At 42.7% G+C, this 26,232-nt stretch overlaps 1 protein-coding gene across 2 annotated transcripts in view; it reads right to left on the bottom strand.

Annotated features, from left to right (window-relative positions):
* Positions 1-26,232, bottom strand: part of USP46 (ubiquitin specific peptidase 46) — an 88,300-nt gene that overhangs the window by 15,579 nt on the left and 46,489 nt on the right. For both annotated transcript variants that reach the window (XM_034671820.1, XM_034671819.1), the window contains 3 exons: positions 15,970-16,050; positions 13,249-13,462; positions 11,602-11,831 (listed from right to left, as the gene is read on the bottom strand). In XM_034671820.1, the coding sequence (XP_034527711.1) occupies positions 11,602-11,831; positions 13,249-13,462; positions 15,970-16,050 (525 nt within the window). The remainder of the gene's footprint in view (positions 1-11,601; positions 11,832-13,248; positions 13,463-15,969; positions 16,051-26,232) is intronic.

Raw genomic sequence — 26,232 nt, 5'->3', positions numbered from 1 at the left:
AAATCCCAAATTCTCAATTTACCTGAATTCCCATTCCAGCTTTAATTCAGAACTTTTAATAATTAACAAGCAACCAGATTTCCCTTCTTCTCCACTCATTCTCCCCCTCCTTTCAAAGTAGGAAGTATCAGACAAAATACCCATCTAGCCCAAACTGGCAGAATGAGAAAAATGGAAAAAAGACAAGAGACTTCTAAAACTCACTACTCTGGGGGGCCGCCTGCATCTTCTTCCAATCCCCTGACCTCACTCGCTCCTGTGCCTCCTCATCCAAACTGTGCCTGGGGCCAGGGCGATACTGGGTGCCAGGCCGGAGGGTTACACGAACCGCACGTGCACCTGTCCCTGAGCTGGGGAAACGGCCATCATTGGCAGAGGCCTGGGCTGTCTGTGATCAGTTGGGCCTGGAGCTGGCCTGCAGCCCTGGCTCACACAGACTCCCATGCCGGCGGACTGGCTCTCAGGAGCTGGCTCTCTGGCCCAGCTGTTTCTCGGCCCCTGCCTTTCATACCACACCAGTCCTGGCTCTCATACTTAGTGAGGTTCACGGAGTGAAACTCCTTGCATTCCAGCAGTTCGTGGGCAACCCTGGCATGCAGTGGGAGGGACAAACTAGCTCCGCAAACACCTTGACGTGTTCAGTCAATTGGCAGCAAAATGAGAAAACACTCCTTTAAGTGGGACAACCACCCCATGACCCAATACTCCACCACTAGGCCATTATCTGAAGAAATATTCCGAATGTGGACACAATCTTTTACACTTTTATTAGTATACACCAGAAAGGGTGTGGAGACAGACTTTCCAGTTCCCGATCCTGTCTCTGCCACTTACGCAGTGGATGACTGCAGGCCGGTTACTTAGCCTTGGTGTACCTCAGTTTCCTCATCTATAAAGTGGGGACAGTAAGAGTATCTATTTCATCAGGCTGTTACAAAGATAAAATAATACATGTAAGGCGCTTTCAAAAGTAAACACCCAGTAAGTCGGGGAGGGGTATAAAAACTGTAAATGGCCTAAAATAAGCAAAGAGCTGGGAATGGTTTATACATAGTGGGTATCATATCATATTAAATGAATGAGAACGCTACACATCCTTATATAAGTGAATTCCAGTTTTGTATAAAAAAGGCATGTATGTATTTACACACATACACATGCCCTTACACATATACACACACTCCACCATTCTGCCTTTTTTTTTTCTTTTTTTTTTAAGTGACACTTGTTACTGCTATGGTAGAATGCAGGAAAGGCCCAGATCTTCACCACTGCCTACACTGGCTTCTTTGCTGTATGACTTTACAGATCCTCTCATCAAGAGATATGCTTCTCATCCTTGATTCTGAATTCAGCCATATGACTTGCTTTGGCCAATGGGATGTTAGAGGACATGTCATAAGCAGAAGCTTGAACAAGCACTTATGAAATTACTCTTTTGCATTTCTGTCATCACCATAAGAAGGATAAGCCCAGGCTAGTCCACTATTTTTTTTTTTTTTTAAGATTTCACATATTTGAGAGAAAGCGAGCATGCGTGAGAGGGGGGAGAGGCAGGAGGAGAGGGAGAAGCAGACTCCCCACTGAGCAGGGAGCCCTATTCAGAGCTCAATCCCAGGACCCCGAGATCATGACCTGAGCCAAAGGCAGCCACTTAACCGACTAAGCCACCCAGGGGTCCCAGGCTAGTCCACTATTCCCAGGAAGAAGATGAGAGACCCATGAAAGAGAACTGTTCTCACTAAGGTGCCCCAGCCAAGCCCAATCTAGAGCAAAATGCCTAGCCAGCCTGCAGATACAGGAGTGAGCCAGCTGAAATACAAACACACAAGCTCCACCAGGTCCAGCCTAGATCAGGTGACCCTCAGCCACCCCAGAGTTGAATGAATTATAATAAATGATAGTTGATTTGAGTCTCAGAGTTTTGGGGTGGTTTATAACAAAGCAACAGATAACCAATACAATGACTTCATATTATAAATGTTTTATTTGCATTTTTTTATTGTCTGACTCTCCCTCACTAAAATGAAAGACTGGCTCCAGGAATGACTAAGATCTTGCCATTCCTACACTCCTCCAGAAAACTATAAAACTCAGCTAACTATGCTCCCCCCCAATGTCCATCACCCACTTAATGGGAGACATTCTTAAGACAACTGAACCAATCCTCAGATGATGCAGATATTGAAATTAGCAGACAAGATTTTTTTTTTTTAGCAGATAAGAAATCTCAGCAAATAGGAAAAAAAAAAAAAGAAGAATCAAATGGAAATTCCAGAACTGAAAAATTAATACACCAGATGGACCTAACAATGAACTAGAGATGACAAAGGAAAGAAAAAGTGGATTGGAAGACAATTCAACAGAAAATTATCCAATGAGAAGAATAAAGAAAAAGAAAAGATGAAATAAAAATTAACAGATACTCAGAAAACTGTTAGAAAATATCATACATATAATTGGAGTCTCAGAAGGGGAGAGAGAATAGAGCAGAAAAGCTATTTGAAAAATAATGGCGAAATATTTCCTCATTTGGTGAAAAACGTAATTTATAGATTCAAAATGCTCAAGAGACACCAAGTAAGATAAATACAAAGACGGTTAGCCAAGGCACAGCATAATCCAACTGTAATAAGTCAAAGGTAAAAAGCAAATCTTAAAAACATGGAGAGAAAAATGACATATTACAAAAGAATGGTTCAGTTGGAAGCTGATGTCTCATCAGAAATTATGGAGGGCAGAGACAGTAGAACAACATCTTTAATGTGCTGAAGAAAAAAAAAAAAAACAAACCCCCCCCAACCTGTCAATAGCCCATAAACAGATCCTTCAAGAATGAAGGCAAAATAAAGAGAATTCATTATTAACAGACCTGCACTGCAAAAAAAAAAAAAAAAAAAAAAAAAAAAAAAAAAAAGGTTAAAGGAAGTTCTTCAAGCCAAAGGGAAATAATACCAGATGGAAATCCAGATCCTCAAGAAAGAATGAAGAGCATCAAGAATGGTAACTTTGACATTGCCCCGTGGGGTTTACGATATACATAAATGTAATCCATACGACAACTACAGCGTAAGGACAAGATAAGGTGGGGGCAGGCAGAAGGAATATGCACCTGTACAGTTACAAGCTTTCTGTTTTATATGAAACAGTGACATTATTAACTGTACGTGGACTGTGAACAATAATTAATGTATATTATGATCTCTAGAGAAACAGCCAAACAACATACACACAAATACATACTAAGAGGAAGATTAAAATGGAATTGTTTATACAAATATATATGCACATATACCAATATATATATTAAAATAATTTTTTCAATAAAAGCAGAGGAGGAGGAACATAAAAACAAAAAACTGAGGGGAAATAAATAGAAAACAAATAATAAAGTGGGAGCCCCAAACCCACCCCTACCAGTAATTACATTAAACATTGATGGAATAAACATTCATTAGTGGTGGCCTGAGGCTTGCAACAGAGATTAACTGCTGGGTACAAGGGATCTTACTGGTGTAATAAAAATATTTTAAAACTGGATTATGGATTCCAATAAAAATTAGGAAAAAAACTGGATTATGATGATAGCTGCACAACTCAGGAAATTAAAAATTACTGAAAGGATAAACTTGATGGCATATAAGCTATACATCAATAAAGTTGTTTTTTAAAAAGTAAACAAGGGGCACCCAGGTGGCTCAGTCAGTTAAGCGACTGACTCATGATTTTGGCTCAGGTGGTGATCTCATGGGTTGTGAGACTGAGCCCTGCGTTGCCTTGTCAGGCCCCACACTCAGAAGGGAGTCTGTTTGAGATTCTCTTTCTCCNAGCATGTGACTCTTGATCTTGGGTTGTAAGTTCCAGCCCCATGTTGGGCAGACATTACTTAAAAAAAAAAAAAAAGTGGGGCGCCTGGGTGGCTCATCAGTTGAGCAGCTGAGTCTTGATTTTGGCTCAGGTCATGATCTCAGGGTCTCGGGATCAAGCCCTGCATTGGGCTCTGTGCTCAGCAGAGTCTGCTTGAGGACTCTCTCTCCCTCTCTCTGCCCCTCCCCCTACTCTCTCTCTCAAATAAATAAATCTTTAAAAAAAAAAAGTAAAAGTTTTATGAAGCAAAAACTGACAGAATTAGAGGAAGAAAAAAAAATTATCCCACAATTATAGTTAAGATTTAAAAAAAAAAAAAAGATTTATTTATTTGAGAGAGAGACAGGGACAGCACGCACAAGCAGGAAGGGCAGAGGGAGAGAGAATATCAAGCAGACCCCCCACTGAGCACGGAGCCCAACAACGGGGCTCAATCTCAGGACCTGAGCCGAAAACAGGAGTTGGATGCATAACTGACTGCACCACCCCAGTGCCCCCACAACCATAGTTAGGTATTTTAACACCCCTTTCTCAGCAACTGATAGAAAGACTGTGGGGAAATCAAGGAAAACATAGAAATCTGAAGAACTCTATAACTACAAAATATATATTCTGTTCAACCAGTGGTTCTCAGCAAGGGGAACTTTTCCTTCCAAGGGACATCTGGCCATGTCTGGACATGTTTTCGCTGTCACCTGCTGGGGGCTGCTACTGGTATCTAGTAGGTAGAAGACAGGGAGGCTGCTAAACGTCCCATGATGCACAGGGGGCAGCCCCCACAACCAAGAATTATCTGACTTTAAGTATTAATAGTTCCAAGGTTGAGAGACCTTGTTTTAAAGTACATTTACTGGGATAAACCATGTGTTAGGATATAAAACATGTCCCAGTAAATTTTAAAAGACTGAAATAATACAGAATATATTCCCTAACCGCACAGAATTAAATCTGAAATCAATATAATTAAGGCATCTAGGAAAATCAAAATAATTGCAAGTTAAACAAGTTACTTCTAAGTAATACATGGATCAAAGGGAAAACAGCACAAGAGAAATTAGAAAATATTTTTAACTAATGACAAAGAAAAATCAGAATTTGTGGGATGTGGCTAATGCAGTGCTTAAAGGGAAAAGTATAGCTTCAAATGTGTATATTTAGTAAACAAAAGAGCAGGGACTATCTTTTCTGTCTGTTTAAATACTATATCCTTAGTATATAAAATAATTTCCAGCATTTAGTGGGGACCCCATAAATATTTCTTAAATGCATGAATATATAACTGAACAAATGATTTCTAATAGCCAGTGGTGGCATCTGGATAGCAGAATTATAAATGATTTTCTTTTTATACATTCCCGTGTCTGATTTGTAAAAAATAATCCATAGGTATTATATCTTTTAATTAGTAAAACTTTTTAAACCTAAATGGTCCTTCTCTAGGGGAAAATAAAAGGATCAGAGCCAACTGAAATCGTATACAATTTAGAAAGGGAGTATCAGATCTAGGAAAGCTTTTACTTGAAGGGTGCAAAGACAAAGAAATATTGTCTCCTGCTGGATGCAAATCATTTCTTAATTATTTTAGGGAGGGGAGAAAGGTACAAACCTAATTAACTAAATGAAAAAAGTTACTGCAACTTCCCCAATTCCCAGTGTAAACTGCTTCCAGAATTTAGAGTGTGAGAAAACACTACTCAGGTGGATCAACCCCTTGGGGGATCTGAACACACATGGCTCTAAACCCTTCCATTAGGGTTTTTCTCTCCCCCGACTCAGAATGAAACAGTCAAAAGCAATGGGTGATCAAGCAATTCTTTTCCGTATTTTTTTTTGCCTTCCTGTCTCCCCAGAAAGCTGCCAGATAATGAAACCACTTTCTTCCCACACACAAGGATCGCATTCTGGTCTAAGTGAAAATACAGCTTGTCTCCAAGGAAACATATATGTCACTGAGACTCCAATACTCCCAGCAAGCACAGGCTACATCTTATTCTTTCTTTTCCCCAGTTCTGGGCATGGAGTTACCCCAAAACTGGCTTAAAAGATATCTAGGAAAATTAAGTGACCCTACCCGCTCTTGTGTTTGATTACAAATCAACTAATAAGACAAATTAATATGTAGGCATACATATAAATCATGAGCTTTCCGAAGGTCCTGAGTAATTAACATCATACTCAGATGTGCTTCGAACCCCCAGACTCCTTTCCTTGGTTTAGCAGAAAAGGTGGCCAGGCGGCTGTTCCACGATGATCAGCCAGGAACTGAAAATGTGCTGTCTCAGGGCAGTGACAGAGCCGCGGGCTTAGGACAGGTGGTAACGACAGCCCACCCTGAGGGACTCAGAATCATGGCTCAGTGATCTCACCTGGCCACATCTCCCATCCCCACTCCTCTTCTGTAAAGGGCTCAGAAGCTCTACTGAATCAATTTTAACCTCTGCAAATGAAGCAAGAAGGAGCCGTGCAATTGGTACTTAATAAAGCAGTTCTTTAGACACCCTTTTGGTTCCAGTGACAGATATAAATGTGCCTTAAAGCCCCCGGGAAGCACTAAAAACCACAGGTTTGCAAAGCAAAAACTCAACTTAAATGGAAAGGGGGGAAATTAACAACAACAACAAAATTAAGCTCCAAGTGGCCCCGCAGATCTTATGAACCAAGCAAAGAACAACCAAAGGAGCCCTACGGCTAGGCTGGAAAATCCCCATGCCACAGTTCTGAAGTGCCTCGATCAAGGTTATACGGGGAAGTGTGCACTGAATTAGCCCCCTTAAAATAGTCTCTCCAAGTGTATTGCAGGGTGAAACTGTTTGTCTCCATAAATCTCTCAGTTGACATTTGCACTGCAATCACAAGCAGACCAAGGGGGAAAAAAATCATATTTTCTGAAAGCCAGAAGGAGGGCACAAAGCGTTTTGCACAACTGGAGGAACCAGCAGCTGGGGTAGCTACAATGGCAAGGCTCCCCGCTCCCCTGGGGGCTAATTTGCAGCAGAGGATCTAGGAGAGCTGAATCCCACTGTGAGCTTTCACAACTGTGACTGAAGCACCATCTAAAGGCTGCTCGCCTGCCTCGGGCAGAGGACAGTACTCAAAGGGGGCCCCATATTTCTCAGCCTGGGAAGGAAAACTTAAATGGTAGGTCTTCTTTTACACTAAGTCCTCAAAAACAGCCTGCAGGTTATGGATTTTCTTAGAAAGTAGAGGGCTTTTCTATCAATTAGAGCTTTCTAAAAATGGAATGCATCGCCCAGAGAGACTGAGTTCCCCATCTCTGGCCAGAGGCCAGCAGATGCTGGTGACCAACTGGCTAGGATGTCACAGAAGGGACGCGGGCACTGGCAGGGAAGGATTGGATGACTCCTAGGATCCCATCCAGTTAAAGGATCTAAGAAATGGAGGTGATTACCTAAGTAACGCCAGAGAAAACTTCTGCCTCAAGTCTAATCGCTTTAAGAAATAAAAAATACAGGGGTGCCTGGATGGCTGAGTCGGTTAAGCATCTGCCTTCAACTCAGGTCATGATCTCAGGGTCCTGGATCGAGCCCCACATTAGGCTCCCTGCTCAGCGGGGAGTCTGCTTCTCCCTCTGCCTCTCCCTCGCTCGTGCTCTCTCTCTCAAATATATAAAATCTTAAAAAAAAAGAAATTAAAAATACAGGTTTTTCAGAGCATGCCATCCTCCTTAAAGACAGGCTCATACATTCGCTTTTACTCCCACAAACCAAGTATAATGGTTGGAATCCTGTTATAACAAACTATGGCATCACCCAAAAGTTTTTTCTTTTTAAAGATTTTATTTATTTATTTGATAGAGAGCAAGACAGGACAAGCAGGGGGACCAGCAGAGGGAGAGGGAGAAGCAGGCTCCTCACTGAGCAAGGGGCCCAACACGGGGCTCGATCCCAGGACCCTGGGATCATGACCTAAGCTGAAGGCAGATGCTTAACAAATTGAGCCACCCAGGCGTCCTGCCATCATCCAGAAGTTCTGAAGGGGATCTCTGGGTACAGGTGTCACATCTAATGGTAACCCTCCAGGAAAGTAACAGGCTAGGTGATAGTTTCTGCCATACAAATATTTGAGGGTGCATTGTCTGCATTTGTTGGGCTCGAATAACCTGTTCATAGATAAAAAAAGAAACTACAAATGTGACTAAGCCTATCATCTGAGCCTTCCTGAAAACTCCTACCGAGTTTTCCACAGGATGGTTTTAGTAACCGTGTTAATTTCAAAGATAACTGAAAGGACCAGCCCAGCTACACCGCCTGCTGCAGGTTTCCCGGCTAACCGTAGAAATGCACCACCCCACTGTTCTGGTTCCTGTGTCACAAGTTCATAGGGTACTCTGTACTTCTTCACAGCATTTTACAATTGTCATGACAAAACTCATTATGCACTTTGTTACTAATGTCTGTCTCCCATGTGAAAGTTCCAGAAAGGCAAGGCTCTCACTGTATCCTCAATATCTGTGCCTTTACATAGCAGGTGTGAGGCAGGGGGAGGTATTTACAGAATAAAATAATACTCAGCTACACAGCCACTATATTACCCAAAGTGAAGCCATCTAGGAATCTTAAGTATAGACAGCAATGTGGAGAAATGAGAATGATCATACACTGCATGTGTAAAATGGGACAAACACTTTGGGGATTTGAAATTTTCTGATAAGCATACCATAGGACCTGAAAAAATAGAGAGAGAGAAAAAAATATATATGTATAGATTTATGTACACTTGATTACATGCATTGGAATGTTCATAGCAGCATTGCTCATAGTTGCCCCAAACTGGAAACAACCAAATATCCACCAACAGTGAAAATAAGCCAGTGAACTGTCACATACTCACACATGGAAGACTATACGGCAATGAGAAAGAATGAAAGCATCATGCAGCAACAAAAATGAATCTCACAAGGGATACTCAACAAAAAAAGCAAAACCAAAACACAGTACACAGAAGAATACACATTGTATTATTTCATTCATATAAAGACAAAAGACAAGACAAACTGAATGATGTGTTTTAGGGATACAAAAATAAGTTGCAAATTCTACCGAACAGTCAAAGAACAGACAGATTGCTATTAGTTGGACAGGATAGTAACATGGAAGAGGCAAGCGAAAGGGCAGAAAATCTAGTAAGAAGTTACTGCAATTTAGCAGAGATTGCCAGTCAAGAGCTGAGGGGCGCCCTGAGCCAGGGTATGAGCAGTGGGAACTGACAGAAGTAGGGGATGAAAAAGAGATACAACAGACAGAACTTGGTGACAGAACAGATGCAAGAGGAAGATGAGGATGGTGCCAGGAATACTCCCTTATTAAAAAGAGGGAAGAAAGAAAAAAAAAAAAGACTATAAATCTGCAAATTATAATATTTACAATATGGCCTTGATTTTGATGTATAAAAGGGAATTAAGTTATTCTAAAAATACATTCGGTATCAAGAAGAATAAAAAACTGCAATGGATTTAAAACATGTGAAATGTTAAAAATTATGAGTTTATCACAAAACAATAACACAAAAGAAGGAAAAGGAGATGAAGTATTCCATAAGTTCCAGCAATGTTGGGAAAGTGGTAAAAAATTAACTAAGGCAAAGATGTATATTGCAGTCTCCAGAGTAACCTGTAAGAGAATTTGAAACTAACAATATAGTAGATGCAAAATATTAAAAAATTATTTCATTGATACAAAAGAAGGCAAGAAAGAAAAAAGAATAGAAAATAGGGTTAAATAGGGGCGCCTGGGTGGCACCGCGGTTAAGCGTCTGCCTTCGGCTCAGGGCGTGATCCCGGCGTCATGGGATCGAGCCCCACATCAGGCTCCTCCGCTGGAAGCCTGCTTCTTCCTCTCCCACTCCCCCTGCTTGTGTTCCCTCTCTCGCTGGCTGTCTCTATCTCTGTCGAATAAATAAATAAAATCTTTAAAAAAAAAAAAAAAGATGTCCTACCTTCATCACAAAGTGATGAAGAAACTATAAATGAAATGAGAAGTTATCTGAGATTTGCTTAAAAATGACCAGGTTGGCAAGGGTGGGGGAGAGAGCATGAAACAAGAAACGACTGAGACAGGCCGATGTGTTAACGATCATAGTAATACCCGTATGGGATTTACTCTACTCTTCTACTCCTGCGTTCATTTGGATTTTACTGGAATATAAAATATAAAGGGACAGAAGGAGAAAGGGAGGGAGGAACGATCTCTAGATAGAAAAGTATGTGTAGAAAATGTTTTGGCAGGATATATTTCAAAATGTTCAAGTGGTTCTCTCTGGGCAAATGTGATCACAATTTTTAGAAAATGTTTCAAATTTATCATCTCTGGGTGGGGAGATCACTGGTAACTTTTACTCTCTTTTTTCTCTTTTTGCTTAGCTATATTTTCTAGTTGTTTCTACAATGAACAAATCAGAATGTTGATTTGAAAACTGTTTAAAAGGACAGGAGAAAGACTGCCAAAAAAACAAAGAGCTTCTCACTTATATCCACATTTCTTAATCATTTCTGGGTCCTATTTCCTTTGCAAAAACTAATGAGAGGTACTCTCTCTCTCTTCCAGAAAAATGCACAATCCTACAGAATTTTTCCTATGATGTAAAGAAACTCTGAGACTGCTAATGAACTCAGAGATTTGCTATGTTGTTAGCAGTTATAGTAAACAATAATAGCTGACATTTATTGCATATTCGCTACATGCCAAGCATGGCTCTGTGTGCTTTCCAACTGTTAACTCATTTCCTCCCAAACGACTCTATGACATAGGTGCTCTCATCAACCCAATTTACAGATGAGGAGAGTGAAGACAGAGAGGTTGAATAATATGCCCAGACACCCATAACTAAGGCACAGGAGAACCGGCATACAAACTCAGCAGCCTGGCTCGAAAGCTGGGCTTTTTTTTTCTTTTTTTAATAAAGATTTTATTTATTTATTTGACAGAGAGAGAGAGAGAGCCAGCAAGAGAGGGAACACAAGCAGGGGGAGTGGGAGAGGAAGAAGCAGGCTCCCAGCGGAAGAGCCTGATGTGGGGCTTGATCCCAGAATGCCGGGATCACGCCCTGAGCCGAAGGCAGACGCTTAACGACTGAGCCACCCAGGCGCCCCTAAAGCTGGGCTTTTAAGCACCAAATTATGAGGCCACTCACAAAGTTAAATCAAATTATACCAAGCAAACGCGACATCCTGAGTCATGCTCCAGAGACCACGTCTTCGAATTCAACTATAGTAAGTGCCTACCGTGTGCCAGACTCATCCAAACACATGAGCCCACCCAGGCCTGGCAACAGCACCATAAGGGACTCGCCAAATGCCCAGCTAATTGCAGCGGAATCAAAAGCCAAGCTCGACTTCCAACTTCAAGTTCACCAACCCACAGCTGATTCCTTTAAGTTGGGGAGACGGTCTATTCTAAGTCTCACATGAGCAAAATCCAAGACAACTGGTGGAGGTCCAGTTTAACAGTTCAATTTGTGGACCTTCAAGTTTGCCCATGACTCAAAGCAATCCAGTTTTTGAGATTTTTCCCTCATCTGTCTGCTTTAGCCAGCAGAGACATCTTGGATGGAGACGTGCTTCCAAAAGTTTGCCCCTGGGGCTCCTACACATCAACGGAATCATCCGCATATACTGCAGACAACTGCTGGGCGCTGTAGACCACAGCACACTCACGCAAAACAGAGCCTGTACAAGTACGCACAAGCAAATCACACGAAAGCCCTCTCAATGCTTACAGTTTCACAGTTCAAGCATCGAGTTTCATTGGTCAGCGTTCCCTGAAAAATCTCATGGACCCAGGTGAGTTCTGGTTTGTTATTCTCTGCAGGTTCATTCATGTTGCCATTTTTTAATTTTCCGTTTTGTTTTTCCTGTTTCTTCTCTTCCTGCAGGATGTCCGCAATAGTGTTTAGCAAATAATTTAAAAACTCGTGAGCATCCTGCTGCATGTAGTTATCAAAGAGATCTGGAAAAGAGAAGGTCATTATTTCAACCTCTGGTTCTTGAAAAGCAAAGAAAATGCTGAATTCTACGTACCCACTTCAATTTTTATATTGAAATGTCAAGTGGACAGGCAGTACAGATAATACTCCTCTCTATTTTGCAACTTTAATGCGTACACTGTAGAAGAATTTTTGTTCATTATCCTTTTCTCTACACTCACCAAGAACTACACTTACTCTATCTCCCTAAAGTCATCACGTATATAAAATGCAACCAAAATTTTTATTTATCCTACAGAACACACCAGAAATGATTTCACGGGTTCCCTGATAAAATATCAATATTTAATATGACGTGACCGCCAATGATCAATTATTCATTTTGCAATTTATCTAGAGCAACTGGGGTCTCTTCCCAAAGATTATATTAAACCCTGGACCAGACTGGAAGCTGTTTAGATGAAACACACAGGGCAGATGGGGGATACGTGTATCTATCCGATGGTGTTCTGAAACCAAATACAAATGACTCCAGAAGCCTACTGCTGTTCCCTGCCATAAGGACAAACCATCAAGAGATGCGTGCAGCTGTGAAACTTCATTATTAATCATGTTCGCCACGAGACTCGGGAACGCTCTGCCTCCTGCTCACATTATTTTTATTCTGGTACGTATAAACTACAACAACTTTAAAAGACAGCAATCAAATTAAATGAGACTTTATAAAACAAACATCTGATTAACTGTGCAAGTCTGCTGGAGTAAGGCTGAAATCGAGGATAAACACAAGTTGCCATATCAACTACTTCTAGCTGTAGAAATTACCAACGCAAAGCTTCTGGAATAACTGAGTCTCTACTACCACTTTTCCCGAAAAAGAAGATAGGAAAACCAGAAATGGAAAAAAAATCAGGTGACAGCAGGGCATTTTTATAATATAAAGATATCAATTTAATATCTTTCAATGGTCTTAGGCAAAAGTCAGAGGTATTACTTATAAAACAGCAAAGGCTCTGATTAGAGAATATACATTTACTTAATCATTTATGACAAGTTTATAAGAGCACTATTTTATTCCATTATTGCACCAACCTATTTATTCCAATCAGCGTTCTGCTTAGAAGGCTGCCTTGGGCAATTTCTCTCTCACAATGGTCCTACCCAGAAAAAACTCCTCCCAATGTGGGGCAAATAAAAAGACCATTCCAAAATGGAATGATAAATCTGAATTGATAAGCATGTTTTATACCCAGCTTTATTTTACGTTTACGAGGTGGGAAAGGAGAATTACAATTTCTTTTAAAAAAAAAGTGATTTTTGAGTAGTTGGCCAAACTCTTTACCCCTTTAAAAAAAAAAAAAAAAAGGAAGAGGGGGGCGTCATTTGGAGCAGCCACAGAACTATGAATTCTTATTTCAGACCCTTACACACATTGCTCACCGTTCTCTTTTCTCAGCCGCGAAATGAACTTCTTTGGTGGGATCACGCCAACCTTCTTCTTCTGCGTGGCGATGCTGTGGAAGAGGTCTGCCAGGCACGTCAGTAAGTTTTCCTTCTTTTTTTGCTGGGCCTTGTATGCCAGCACATTCTCCCGGAACGGCCGGCAGAAGTACAAGGCCTGAAGCACAGAGTTACAGTAGCACGTATTTCCGAACTGCCAAAGGACAACAGGGATGTTTCAGCTCGTGGTCCGGAGACGCCCACCCCGCAGGAACCGGCCCAGATTTCCCAGTAGCAGCATCCTGCCATGTTAGAGACTAGTAAACCACTTGCAACACCAGGGACTATCTGAGCAACAGGGAAATGAATACAAGTTTACATCAGCCTGGGGCCTCTCTGGCCCAATAAAAGTCCCTAAAATAATAAGCACTGAGCCTTGATTAAAAAAAAAAAAAATCTTAAGGAGACCTTCTGGTGGTTAAAAAAGAGAGAGAAAGGAGAAAAATGGACATAACATGGCGACCCAGGAAAGTAGTTGTCTAAGAGAGGTCACAATGCAACACATGGAAACTCCTACAACAGAAAATAAAAATCCAAATCAGAAAGAAATCCAGGAACCAGGAACCATTTGCCTTAACTACACGGGAACTTGTTTTAGTTTTTCTCTTTCGAGATTAGCTAGTGCCCTTGCGCGTTGCTTCAGAACGCATGTCCTCACTTACTCCAGAGCAACGGATGCAAAGAGATGCCCCCCGAGGTCATCCCATCGGCTTCTTCCCCTCAAACTCCTCAGTCACCCTCCATCTCGTTTCTGCCAAGATGGCAAGCATCCCAACACAACAGCACTCAGTTCCTGGTCCCCTACATAATCCCATTAGGACCCACACCATAATATTTTGTTCCTTTCAAAAACCATGGATACTCAGATTATGATGAAAGAGATGTCATCATCTCACTGGTTTCCAACCAACTGTGACACCAACTCTGGGGAAGAACACAGCTGCGACGATCCCTATCCCTTTAGAATTTTCCACACACACGAAAATGAAAAGGAAAAAATTTAAAGAAATCACAAGATTAATAACATAGCTTTCAAAATGCTGTGTAAGATTAAAATAGAACCTGAACATCTTCTCAAGATTGGGTGTTGGCTTGTGTGTCATTTTCCCAAGAGTGAGACAGATGCTCCGCCATACTTAATGTGACATTTCTACGCATGCTAAGACAGAACATTTCCTATTTTTACATATTTTAATCTACTTTGACACAATTATGTAATAGGAGACAAACCTCTTTTTAAAGAGAAGCTGGAACTTTCATGAATTACCATTGCAAGTGAACATAAATGAAGCTATTAATAAATTTAATCTCACAATGCTTCCACAAACTAGGAAATAGCCTTAATTCTTTTTTCTCCCCATTTGTATTTTCCCTAGCTCAAGCAGAATTTCTCACAACTTGAGTGACTATCTTCATAGAGCTAAGCACAGACTTGTGCATAATGGCTAAAAAAAACTATTAAAATTAGAAGTCAATATTTTGCCAACACAATGCCCTATATTCTAGTACTCTGGACTTCCTTCTTATAGCCTCTTCCCTTGGACTCAGTGTCTCCACCTTTACCTAGACACCCTTTAGTAATGCCTGGCCTCGATCCAGGGAGTGACTCCTGGGAAAGAAAAGGAACCAACATTCACTGAGTGTCCATAGTGTGCTTCAGCCTCATGTCAGGATCTTCAACAGGAGCTCTCACGGATCCTTCACTATAACCCAAGAGATAGATGTCGTACGGTCTCCATTTTACAGATGGGGAAACGAAGGCTCAGTGAGGCCAAGTGACTTGCTCCAGATTACACACAGCTAGTAAACAGCACGGGCACAATTCAGACTTAGGTCTGCATTACTTCAAAGCCAATGTTTTTTCCATTAGCCACAAGTGGCATTCACTCGCTGCGAATATTTTTTTGGCTTCCCCAGTGGAAATTACTCCCTGTTACACTTGGGTACGGACAGATTCTGCTCAGAGCAGTTATTCCAGAAAACCCGGTACTTATGAGTTAACACCTGATGTGTGGAAAACCTCCATGCCAGAGGGAAAGGATCAGGTGAGGAAGAAAGCGCACAACGGTACTGGGTAATACTTCCTTACTACTTAGTCACAGTCAACTTACCAAGGAAGCAGAGCCTGCTTAGTGTGGCCATACACAAGGGAGCCACTGCTGAGCACAGATAAAATGAGGCCAAGGAATTCTGAGATACACTGGCTCTGGTTTTCCCCCCACAACCCATCCGTTTTAAGTACCACTGTCAAGTTATATTGTTAAAGAGTTGCTGGTGATGAGCTGGTAACACTGTTAAAATTCTGGTTGTACTGATGCATATTGAAACAAAGAATGCCCAAGGAGCTCGTCCAGATGATACCAGCAGATTTGGCCATAAAGTCTAATAAAACTGCTCCAAAAGTTATATGTACAAAGGATATCTCGTAAGCAGAGAGGGGCAAGTGAGAATCCGATCCAACAATGCAGTAATTAAATCCTTTTTTCTGGGACAATTGACACTTTTAAAAACTGGACTAAACTCCCTCCCCAACATTTGCCATTCCTAGGAACTAAGGCACATGAACAATTACTTAAAAATCGGTAATAAGGAAAACTGTCATGGAGTTGCTTCAAGTACTCTAAAACATTTGATAAAAATAATACATTTTTGAATACTTACGTTGACCAATCCAAAGTAGTGTTCATTGATTGGAAACTGCTCTGGACCAATGTCTTTTTCCAGAGCAGAGGCATTGGTGCCCTAAAAGAGAAAAATAAAAGTTCTGTTGTAGGTAAAATGGACAACAGACTCTTAGGAGGGTCCACTATTGATCCCCCCGGTCCTCATGGTGGTCGGTGATGTTCCTGCTAGGAAAAAAGGTGTCAGAAGTAAATCAGTAACTGAATTAATAATGTCAGCCTTATTCTTCTCCTCATCCACCTTAATCATCTCTTCAAACCTGTTCTACTTGGCTTTGATTATCTTCTACTAGGAAAACTGGTTTGAGATACGCAAATAAGCAAACTACCATTAAGAACTTGTGAATAAAACAAGTGCGGCAGATTTTATAACACTTAGTGGTATAAAGATTCATACCACCACTCTCTAAGTCAATTTTCTCATCTGATGAAGATTTCTTGTGTACCCACTAGGTGCCAGGCACTGTTGTAGGCACGACACTGTAACAGTGAACAAAACAGACAAGGAAGCCCACTCTCATGGAGCTCACAATGTAGCAGATGAAGATAGCTGGAAAGAAAAAGCAAATACGCCAGACGGTATACTGGAAAGTGGTAAGCGCAGTGACGAAAAATAAAGTAGGAAAGAGGGTGTGGACCTCAGGGAGAAGGGGTGGAGGAGAGGCATGGGGGGGCTGGAGAGTAGATAGCTAAAGCTTTAAATGGGATAGTCAGAGAAGAGCCTACCCGGGAAAGTGAAATGTCCAAGGAATATTGTGAATGAGGGAGCAATACGCTTTAAAACCCAACACTTCCCAAATGCATCAAATTGGTAAGTCATGTGAAGCCAAGTTTAACGCTCCAACAAGATGGGGGAAGTTACTGGGTAGTCCCACTATGTGCCAGGGACTGCACTGTTTATTCTCACAACAATCCTACAGGTAAGTACTATTATAATCCCCATTTAACAAACATAAGGTTTACGACAGTTAAAAATTTGCCCAAGAACCACAGTCAGTAAGTTGCAGAGCTAGGACGTAAACCCCGGAGTCACAGTTGGGAGCCCATGATCTTAACAAATGCTATGCACAGCAGCCATATCGAATAAACCGCTAAAGGCCAAGTGGCCCCAGCAATACTGTACCTATCACCACTGCTCCCCAAAGGCCCGGATAAGTCTGCTGGGATGAGGAAAAGTGACCGAAGTTCAGTCCAACAAGGTAAGCAGTTTGGGCAGGGGGGAGGTCAGGCTCCACATCGACCCATGGCTCTACCATCATTCCACAGCCTTCTCACATCCTCGGGCTATCACAGAAGACCCAGTTCACAGAATCTCAAAGATGAGGGGATAGGTATTATAGAAAGGAAGAGACACCATTATGTTTTATAAAATATGAATCTGTTGCTGCTACTTACTCTTGATTCGTATAATTGGCATCTCCTCTCACAGGAAGAAATGGCCAAAAGGTGGGCCAAGAACCAGTCAAAAGGGTCACTTGTCAACAAGAAAATGTTAAATACAAAATGAGCCAATTTTAAGTAAACAGAACCACAGCAGAAATGGCAGTTCCATCCCCTTGTCATAATATCCTGCTTTCCCGTGTCTTCTAGGTCCATTAGACAGCCCACCAAGCTGAATTCCTTTTCCTGTTGTCTGAGACTTTGAGGCCAGTGGTCACCTGTGCGTTCGACAGTTTCACTATCTTTTCGTGTGTGTGTGTGCGTGTGTGTGTGGTTTTCATCAACAATAACGCAACCCCATACACAACACTGAATCTTTTAAATAATACTTACCATATCATAGCAGGATTTTATGGTATAGACAAAAATCACTAAAATCTTTCAAAAAAGCTACATCTCAATCATCAATCAATATAAATAATGCATATTAAACACACCCACAGCCATATCTGAAGCAACATTAGAATATATGGCTTAGAGCCTAGGAGGAATGTCAGATATAAAAGTATAGCACATGGAGACAGAGCTCATTAAATCTCTCTTTATGAGGTAGCCATATATTCAAGTTAATCCATGATTTTTGCTATTCAGGAATTCTTGGATCGAGTCTGCTTTTTTCTACCTATCTGAATATGTTCCCACTGGAGGGGGAGTCGGGGATGTGATTACTCATGAAAGGCAATGTTTAAGAGAAATAACCTGTTCAAAACACCTGCCCTTCTGAGGCCCATGTCTAGCAGTGCTTGCAAGGCCCTTCCTGTCTCCTCTTCTGGGCTGCCCTCCACTCACAGAAATCCTACCTTTATTCCCCATCTCCTGCCATCATCTGGGGTGGTCTCCATCCCCATGTGGAAGAGCAGTCCCACAGCCTGCTCTCTCAGTAACTGGATGTCCTATTTTCCAGCTGTCTTTTATTCCACTCCACTCTAGTGCCTCACTCCCAAAGACGTACTCTGGATCTGGTACTGCCCTGAAGTCGATCCAGGCTCAGCCCTGCCTGCTGGATTCCTAAAGCATCCCAACACCCCAGCTCCATTCACTCCCCAGAACCTCTCATTCCTTTCCTATTCAGCTTAAGAGTCCAGGGATCATGATTTCCGCTGCTCTTACAAACAACCCTAACCTTGTCCTTTGGGCATACCACCTAGCAAAAAACCAACCCAGGAGGAACCAAATTGTCCACTTTCTCTGAACATATACACCCACACAGATGTGCAATGCTAAATGGAAGTCACACAACCAAGTGGACTGGATTCACCCGAATTCACCAAAGTGGACCTGAACATGTCCTGCTCCCGACAATGTCTCTCCAGGGCACTCACGCACTCATTCTCCATGCCGCGACGACTATTTCCAACTTCCCCGGAGCTCATCAAAACTTCCAATCCCCTAGATCTCCTTTGTGTCTCTCACTGGCATCTGACTCAAAAGGGAAATTTTTTTTTAATTGAATGAAATTAAACCAGCAGAGAACTCCCTTCATTTCACTCCCAAACCTTCCATCCTATGTCCCTCTGTTGAGGAGACCCCTCTCTCGTCCAAGCCGATCTCTCCTCTACAGTTAGATGACCCTTTCCATCAGAACTGAACATGCCTGTCGTGAAGGCTTGTGGCAGGTGCTGACACCATGTCATTTCTGCCCAGTGCTCTGACTGTCAAAGTGAAGAATTCAGCATGCCTGAGTGCCCCTCCCACTAAAAATACATATGTGCACACTCTCCCACACCTCTCCCCCAGTGGCCTCCCCCAGTGTCACCGTCCCATCATAACTCAACTTCTTTAAAGAACTCTCTACTCTGAAACAACTACAGGTGAGTCAGGTAACTTCTAAAATTTGCTTTAAATAATCCAGTGGTGAGGGGCACCTGGGTGACTCAGTTAAGTATCTGCCTTTGGCTCAGGTCATAACCCCAGGGTCCTAGGATCGAGCCCTGCTCAGCAGGGAGCCTGCTTCTCCCTCTCCCCCTGCCACTCCACCCTGCTTGTGCTCTCTCTTGTGTGCCTGCACTCTCTCTCTCTCAATCAAATAAATAAATAAATAAATAAATATCTTTAAAAAAAAATAATCCAGTGGTGAGTTGGGGAGAAGTGAGGACACAATTGCATTGTTGAAGCTGAATGCTGGGTACATGGGGCTCCTTAAACCATTCTGTTTACACTTTAACACGTATGTGTATAGGCAGGGTAATGGTCCTCCAAAGATGTCCATGTTCTTATCTCCAGAACTTGGGGATTACCTTGCATGGCAAAGGGAAATTCAGGTTGTAGATGGGATTAATTTGCCAATCAGCCGAGCTTAAAATAGGGGGACTGTCCCGGATTCTCTTGGTGGGTCCAATGTTATCACAAGCATCCTTAAAAGTGGGAGACAGAAGCAGAATGATAGATCAGAGTGATGACGTGCATGAAGGAAGTACCCGGCCTTTGCCAATTTTGAAGATGAAGGAAAGGGGTCAGGAGCCAAGGAACACAGGCAACCTCTAGAAACTGGAAAAGGCAAGACAGTCTCTGCTAGAGCATCCAGGAAGAACACAGCCCTGTACTGCCTTCATGTTAGCTCAGGGAGGCCCATTTCAGATCTCTGACCTCCAGAACTGTAAAATGATAAATCTGGATGGTTAAGGCACAGAGTGAATGGTAGGTAACTTGTTACAGCAGCAATAGGAAACTAATACAATTTGTTAGAGATTGTCCATGATACTCTTTAAGACTTGTCTCTCTTTCCTCACCTTCACATCTCTCACCTGAATTCTACCCCCACTTCATCCCTGATGTGCTCCAAACACTGCCAACTCCAGGGGGCACCTGGAGCTGCTGGCCTTCTCCAGGCACTGAGGCCCTCATCCCTCTTCTCCATGCTTCTCTAGGGTCCAGGCAATAACCACTCATGGGGCCTCAAGCAGCAGCTACCATTTCCAACTTCATCTTCATCCCAGAAAACTTACTTCTGAGCTCATTCAGACTGGATGAGTATTAACATGGCTTCTCTCACAGGCCCTCAAAATCAGTCTATTCCAAACTAGAGCATTCCCTTCTCCTTCCCCCCAAATCCAACCTTTTCCTGGTGCTTCCCCACAGAGTAAATGACAATGCTGCCTCCTTCCTGGCCAACACTAGATCTAGCTTGGGGGTCTTGCCCAACCCACCCACCACCATGTCTTTGGGTTCACTCTCCTTCAATCTTTCAGGGCCATTCGCTTCTCTTTAATCTCCTGTCACCACCAGCAAGGCCAGGCCACCGGCATCTTTCACCTGAATTATGACAGCCTCCTAAGTGGCCTCTAAAACCCATGTGCCCACCTCTAACCTCACGTCAACATGTCAGCACAAGTCAGCTGTCAACATGGCAGCACAAATATTCTTTGTAAATACAAATCTACTCTAAAACCACCGGTGACTCCCCCTGCTGTCTCCACAGTCACCTCTTGCCACCCACTGCTTGGCCTGTCACAGCGGCCTTCGTGCCATTCCTCACACACCCAGGCACACCTCAAATTCCATCCCACCCACTACCTGAAGGCTCTCCCCCAGCTTCTTCACCTGGCTGTACCCCATCATCCTTCTCAGGGAATTCCTCACTGACCACCCTGAGGCTCCAGGAGTGCCTGTCACAGAAAGAATAATGGCCCCTCAAAGATGTCCGCACCCTAATCCCTGGAGCCTGTGAATCTCTGACCTTACACGGCAAACAGGACTGTGCAGGTACGATTAATTTAAGGATCTTGAGATGGGGAGATGACACTGGATTATCTGGGTGGGTCTGGTGTAACCACAAGGGTCCACAGGGGAAGGAGGCAAGAAGCAGGAGTCAGTGAGGAGACGTGCCAACAGAAGCAGAGTTCCGAGGGGATGTGAAGGTGGAGGAAGGGCCCTGGGCTGTGGAATGTAGGCAGCCTCCAGAAACTGGAAAAGGCAAGGGAATGCATTCTCCCCTAGAGCCTCTGGAAGGTGTGCAGCCTAGCTGACACCTTGATTTTAGGACTTTTGACGTCTGGAGCTCTAAGAGAATGAATGTGTCATTGGAAGCTACTAAGTATGTGGTTATTTTTTTACAGCAGCAATAGGAAACTTCACCCACACAACTCCCGCCTCCCACCCAGGGCACTTGTATGGCATCCATACCTAGCTGCAAGGGAGCCTGGCAAGTGCAGTCTTCACCCGAGCAGCTATGACTACCGAACATTAGAAATGGAAAATGGAGGGGTGCCTGGGTGACTCAGTCAGTTAAGCATCTGCCTTTGGCTCAGGTCATGATCCCAGAGACCTGGGATCGAGCCTCCTCCCCAGCTTGACGGGGAGTCTGCTTCTCCCTCTCCCTTTGCCATTCCCCCTGCTGTTGTGTGTGTGTGTGTGTGTGTGTGTCAAATAAATAAATAAAATCTTTAAAAAAATAGAAATGGAAAATGGATATTGAGAGAACAACCAGCAGTCAATGTCTCAGAGGGTCCTCATGGCAAGGTTTGTAACAGAAAAAAAATTAGAAACAACTTGAATTGGTTAAAACGTTATAGTAATCCATATGATGGAATACCATGCAGCTATTTAAAAAAGTAAAGTTGCGGGGAGCCTGGGTGGCTCAGTTGGTTAAGCGTCCAACTCTTGCTTTCAGTTCAGGTCATGATCTCGAGGTTGTGGGATCGAGCCCCACGTCGGGCTCTGCCCTGAGCTCATAATCTGCTTCAGAATCTCTCTCTCCCTGTCTCTGCCCCCCTCCTGCTCCCTCATGTGTGCTCACTCTGAAATAAATAAATCTTTAAAAAAAAAAAAAAGTAAAGTTGCCACACAGGTACTGCTATGAAAATCTGTCCAAGATACAGTAATAAGTTAAAACATGTGAGAGAATGACAGTGTGTAGGCCAATACTGGAAATGTCATTCATTAATCAACAGACAGTGAGCCCTGCTTTGTGCCCAGCACTTGACCCTGGGGCCCACACGGGAACACAGCAGACTAGACCTGCCTGCATTCACTGCCACCCTGCTCACGGAAGCCCCTTCAAGAATCCCAGAGAAATTATTAACACTATCACCAGGGTCTGGAAGTGGGGCTGGGAGATAAGGAGGTCACCAAGGGGCTTCTCATGTTCTCTTCCCAACATTTATATGTTTTACCCTGAGCATATATTATTTTTGTCATACAAAAAGTTTAGTAAAAATTAGCCAACTAATATCCTGCAGACCAGTTATCTAAAGCCCACAGCATGTAATTCAGACTGTATTTGGCCATTTTCTTCCTCCCAGTAGGACTTTGCCTTTGGTTCTGGTCACTCCCCTCTCCTGGCCTTGGTTTCCTGGCTGCAAGGGGAGGGTAGCTGGTATCCAGCCAACCTACTGCTCGCGGGGGGTGGGGAGAACGAAGCAAAACCCAGAATGTCATCAGCACGATGTAAATTGCAAGGTACACTACAAACCCGAGAGCCTACACTTCTGCTCGCCCCCCGCACAGAAGCACAAAAGGCGAAGTGGAGGGCACAGAGCATAACTGCTCCATGACCAGATGCTGAACAAAAAACTCCTCTGCGGTGGTAAATCACAGGGTCTGGAGGTATAGAAACACAAAGATCTTATTTCCATCAGTAAAAAATTTGGTAACCTTTGAAAAACAATGCGCCACGCTTTATTAAAAATAGAATCTGGGCTGGGACAAGTTCCAACAAGAAGACTGTAATGTTAGCTCTTCAAAGCCCTTCTGAGAGCAATTCTGTGACTGCCAAGGGGGGCTACAAAATCACCAAATAAACAACAACAACCGGGAATGATGAATCATAAATGCCTCCGATGGACAGAAAAAGGCAGATCTTTTTAAAGCGATTTTAAAAGCAGTTTATAAGGAATGCATATTAGAATTTCTTCCATGGGGGGATAAAAAGGACGTAGAATCTTGCTCAAGAGGATGATATAATCAGAACAACAGCACTGCAAGGTCTATAAAAGCCGATGAGAATACTGCCATAATATGGAAGTCCCTGCAGAGACCAGGAAGCGTCCCTGGAGATCCGCTAGACCCATTTCACAGACAAAGTGAAGCCTCCTTGCCCAAGATAACCTCAGGACAGCCCATTTTTTCGCATCCTAGGATAGGCAGCCTCTCTTTTGAGTTTGTACAAAGAAGGGACACACACAAAAAAGGCCGAAAACGACATGTAAGGATTCCTAAGTACACAGAGAACAGGTCATTAGTTATAAACCAGGAATTAAAATATATGACAGGCGAACTGAATGTTGTCGCTGAAAAGACATTTTTAGGTCCACGTTCAAAAGGCCATTCTACTTACCAAGTTAAGTTTTCAAAGTACAAACATACATAAAGACCTAGTTTTCACAAGGACTACTATTCCCTGACTTCTGATGATTAAAGGTCATTCCTACAGCCTTACAGAGAGAGTGAAACACAAATGAGGTGACGCAGCCCAAGATCTCAGGATGAGTCAGGAGCCACTTGCCAGAATTCAAGGATGGTTAAGGAGGAGTTACGGCCACTCATCTCCCAGCTGTAATTAGTGATGATAACAACAATAGATAACACAAGTCATCCTTACTGTGTCCAGTCACTGACACAGGACGTGATGTGTATTTTACTCCTTTAATCCTCACCTCACAATTTAACTCTCTGAAGTGAATGCCATTATCGTCCCCATTTTAAAGGTAAGAGAACTGGAACCCAGATTGGGTACGTAACTTTATCCAAGTTCACATAGCCAAGTGGTGTGAACCATACTGACTCTCAAGGAGGGTTGGGAGAATCCCATAATGGTAGAAATTGAAAACTTGAAGAGGTCACAAAGTTGTACAAGCAAACCCCTTACTCCAAGGCACCCCTTCAAATAGCCACAGTGAGCAGCACACCTGTCCTTTTCTGTAAAATATAGGATACTGAAACCTGTTTAAAGGAAATGTAAAATTGAGGCTGGAAGTCAGGAATAACTCAGGATGTAGTCAATAGGAAAATGGATTTTTCCTCCCCAAATGGTTTTAAGCTCTATGAATCTTTAGCCAAACAGGAAAAGAGAGTAATATTAACAAGGTAAAAAGAGAAAACAGTATCAAAAAGTAGAAATGAGGGCACCTGGGTGGCTCAGTTGGTCAAGCATCTGCTCAGGTCATGATCCCAGGGTCGTGGGATCAAGTCCTGCATCTAGCTCCCTGCTTAGCAAGGATCCTGCTTCTCCCTCTGCCCCTCTCCCCTGCTCGTGCTCTCTCTCTCTCTCAAAAATAAATAAATAAAATATTTAAAATAAAGTAGAAATGAGTTCTAAGGGATAAAACATTTTATACCTAATAATGAAATAATGTGCAACCTTACTGCTCTAATTTCTAAATTTTTAGATACTGACAGTAATATAAGGAAAACAATGTAATAGAATAAGAACCTACCAGAAGAATGCATAATAAAATATATATTTTTTTTAGATTCTTTTAAATTATTAAGTAATCTCTCACACCCAACATGGGGCTCAAACCCACAACCCTGAGCCAAGAGTCACATGCTCCAGGGACGCCTGGGTGGCTGAGTCAGTTAAGCATCCAACTCACGATTTCGGCTCACGTCATGATCTCAGGGTGTGAGACTGAGCCCCCCATCAGGCTCCGTGCTCAGTGCAGAATCTGCTCGGGACTCTCCCTCTCCCTTTGCCCCTTCCCCCACTCATGCTCGCCTGCTCTCTCTCTCTCTCCCAGAAAAAAAAAGTTACATGCTCCACTGACTAAGCCAGCCAGACACCCCAAAATGTGTTATTAATACAGCTCCCTCAATTCTTAGTGTTAAGATGATAACACGGGTGAGGGAGATGGGGAAGGGGGAGAGAATTGGTATGAATTCTATAACGAGAAATTTTCTATTATTTTTAATCTAAAGCAAGCTGCAAACTATCTGTTGTACCTCTAAAAAATAGAAATGCAAGCTAAGAACTAGTGTGGCCAGCTCCCTGGCTCCGTGAGCTAGCCCCCCCCCCGGCCCCCGCCTTTCTTTCTCTGGCTACCTTCTCACCATTTTGCTTCAATGCCACTTCTTCAAAGCTCCCTTTCTTGACCTTTTTCTCTCACAGAATCCTGTACGTAACTTCATAAAACCTACCATGATTTGTAATAATATACTTGTGATTATTTAACATGTTTTTTCCCACTGAACCACAGGTTGGCAAGTGATGGTCCATGGACCAAATCTGACACAACTACTTTGTAAATAAAGTTTTATTGGAACATGGTCACAATCATCCATTGATTTACTTAGCTACTTTCACAATAGTAGAGTAGTTGTGACAGACACATCATGGCCCAGAAAGCCCGATATATTTACCATCTAGCCCTGGACCGGAAAGCTTGCTAATCTCTACACCAGACCATAAACTCTGTAAGGACACACTCTATTAAGTCTGATTGGTTTGCCAGGACCTAGCAGAGCATCTGGCATATAATAAGGCACTTACCTAAATTTGCTAATTGAATATTTGGCAAATGGGGGAAGGGTAAGTGGTATGTGGCACTCACTCAGAGACTTCATGTGTCTATCTTCACTTCACCTTGTCCACTAGCTCACGCCAGATCACACTTATTATCCCCATCCTACTCGTGAAGAAATGCAGGGAACCTGCCCACATTCTCTCAGCCTGTACAGGCAGAGACGGGACTCAAATATAGGTCATTCAGATTCAGAGCCCAGACTCCTGACCACCAGTCCGGGGAGACGACTTTTCATTCATATTTTTAGTAATTCCAGAGCTGCTTCTGAGCGTGTGCTCTTGGCTCTCGGTCACACATCACCTCATCACCTAACCACCAGGTGCGTGATACCCCAAGGTGGCTAT

The sequence above is a fragment of the Ailuropoda melanoleuca genome, chromosome 11 (assembly GCF_002007445.2).
Source record: "Ailuropoda melanoleuca isolate Jingjing chromosome 11, ASM200744v2, whole genome shotgun sequence".
Taxonomy (NCBI): Eukaryota; Metazoa; Chordata; class Mammalia; order Carnivora; family Ursidae; genus Ailuropoda; species Ailuropoda melanoleuca.
This window is presented reverse-complemented; position numbering and strand designations above follow the sequence as displayed.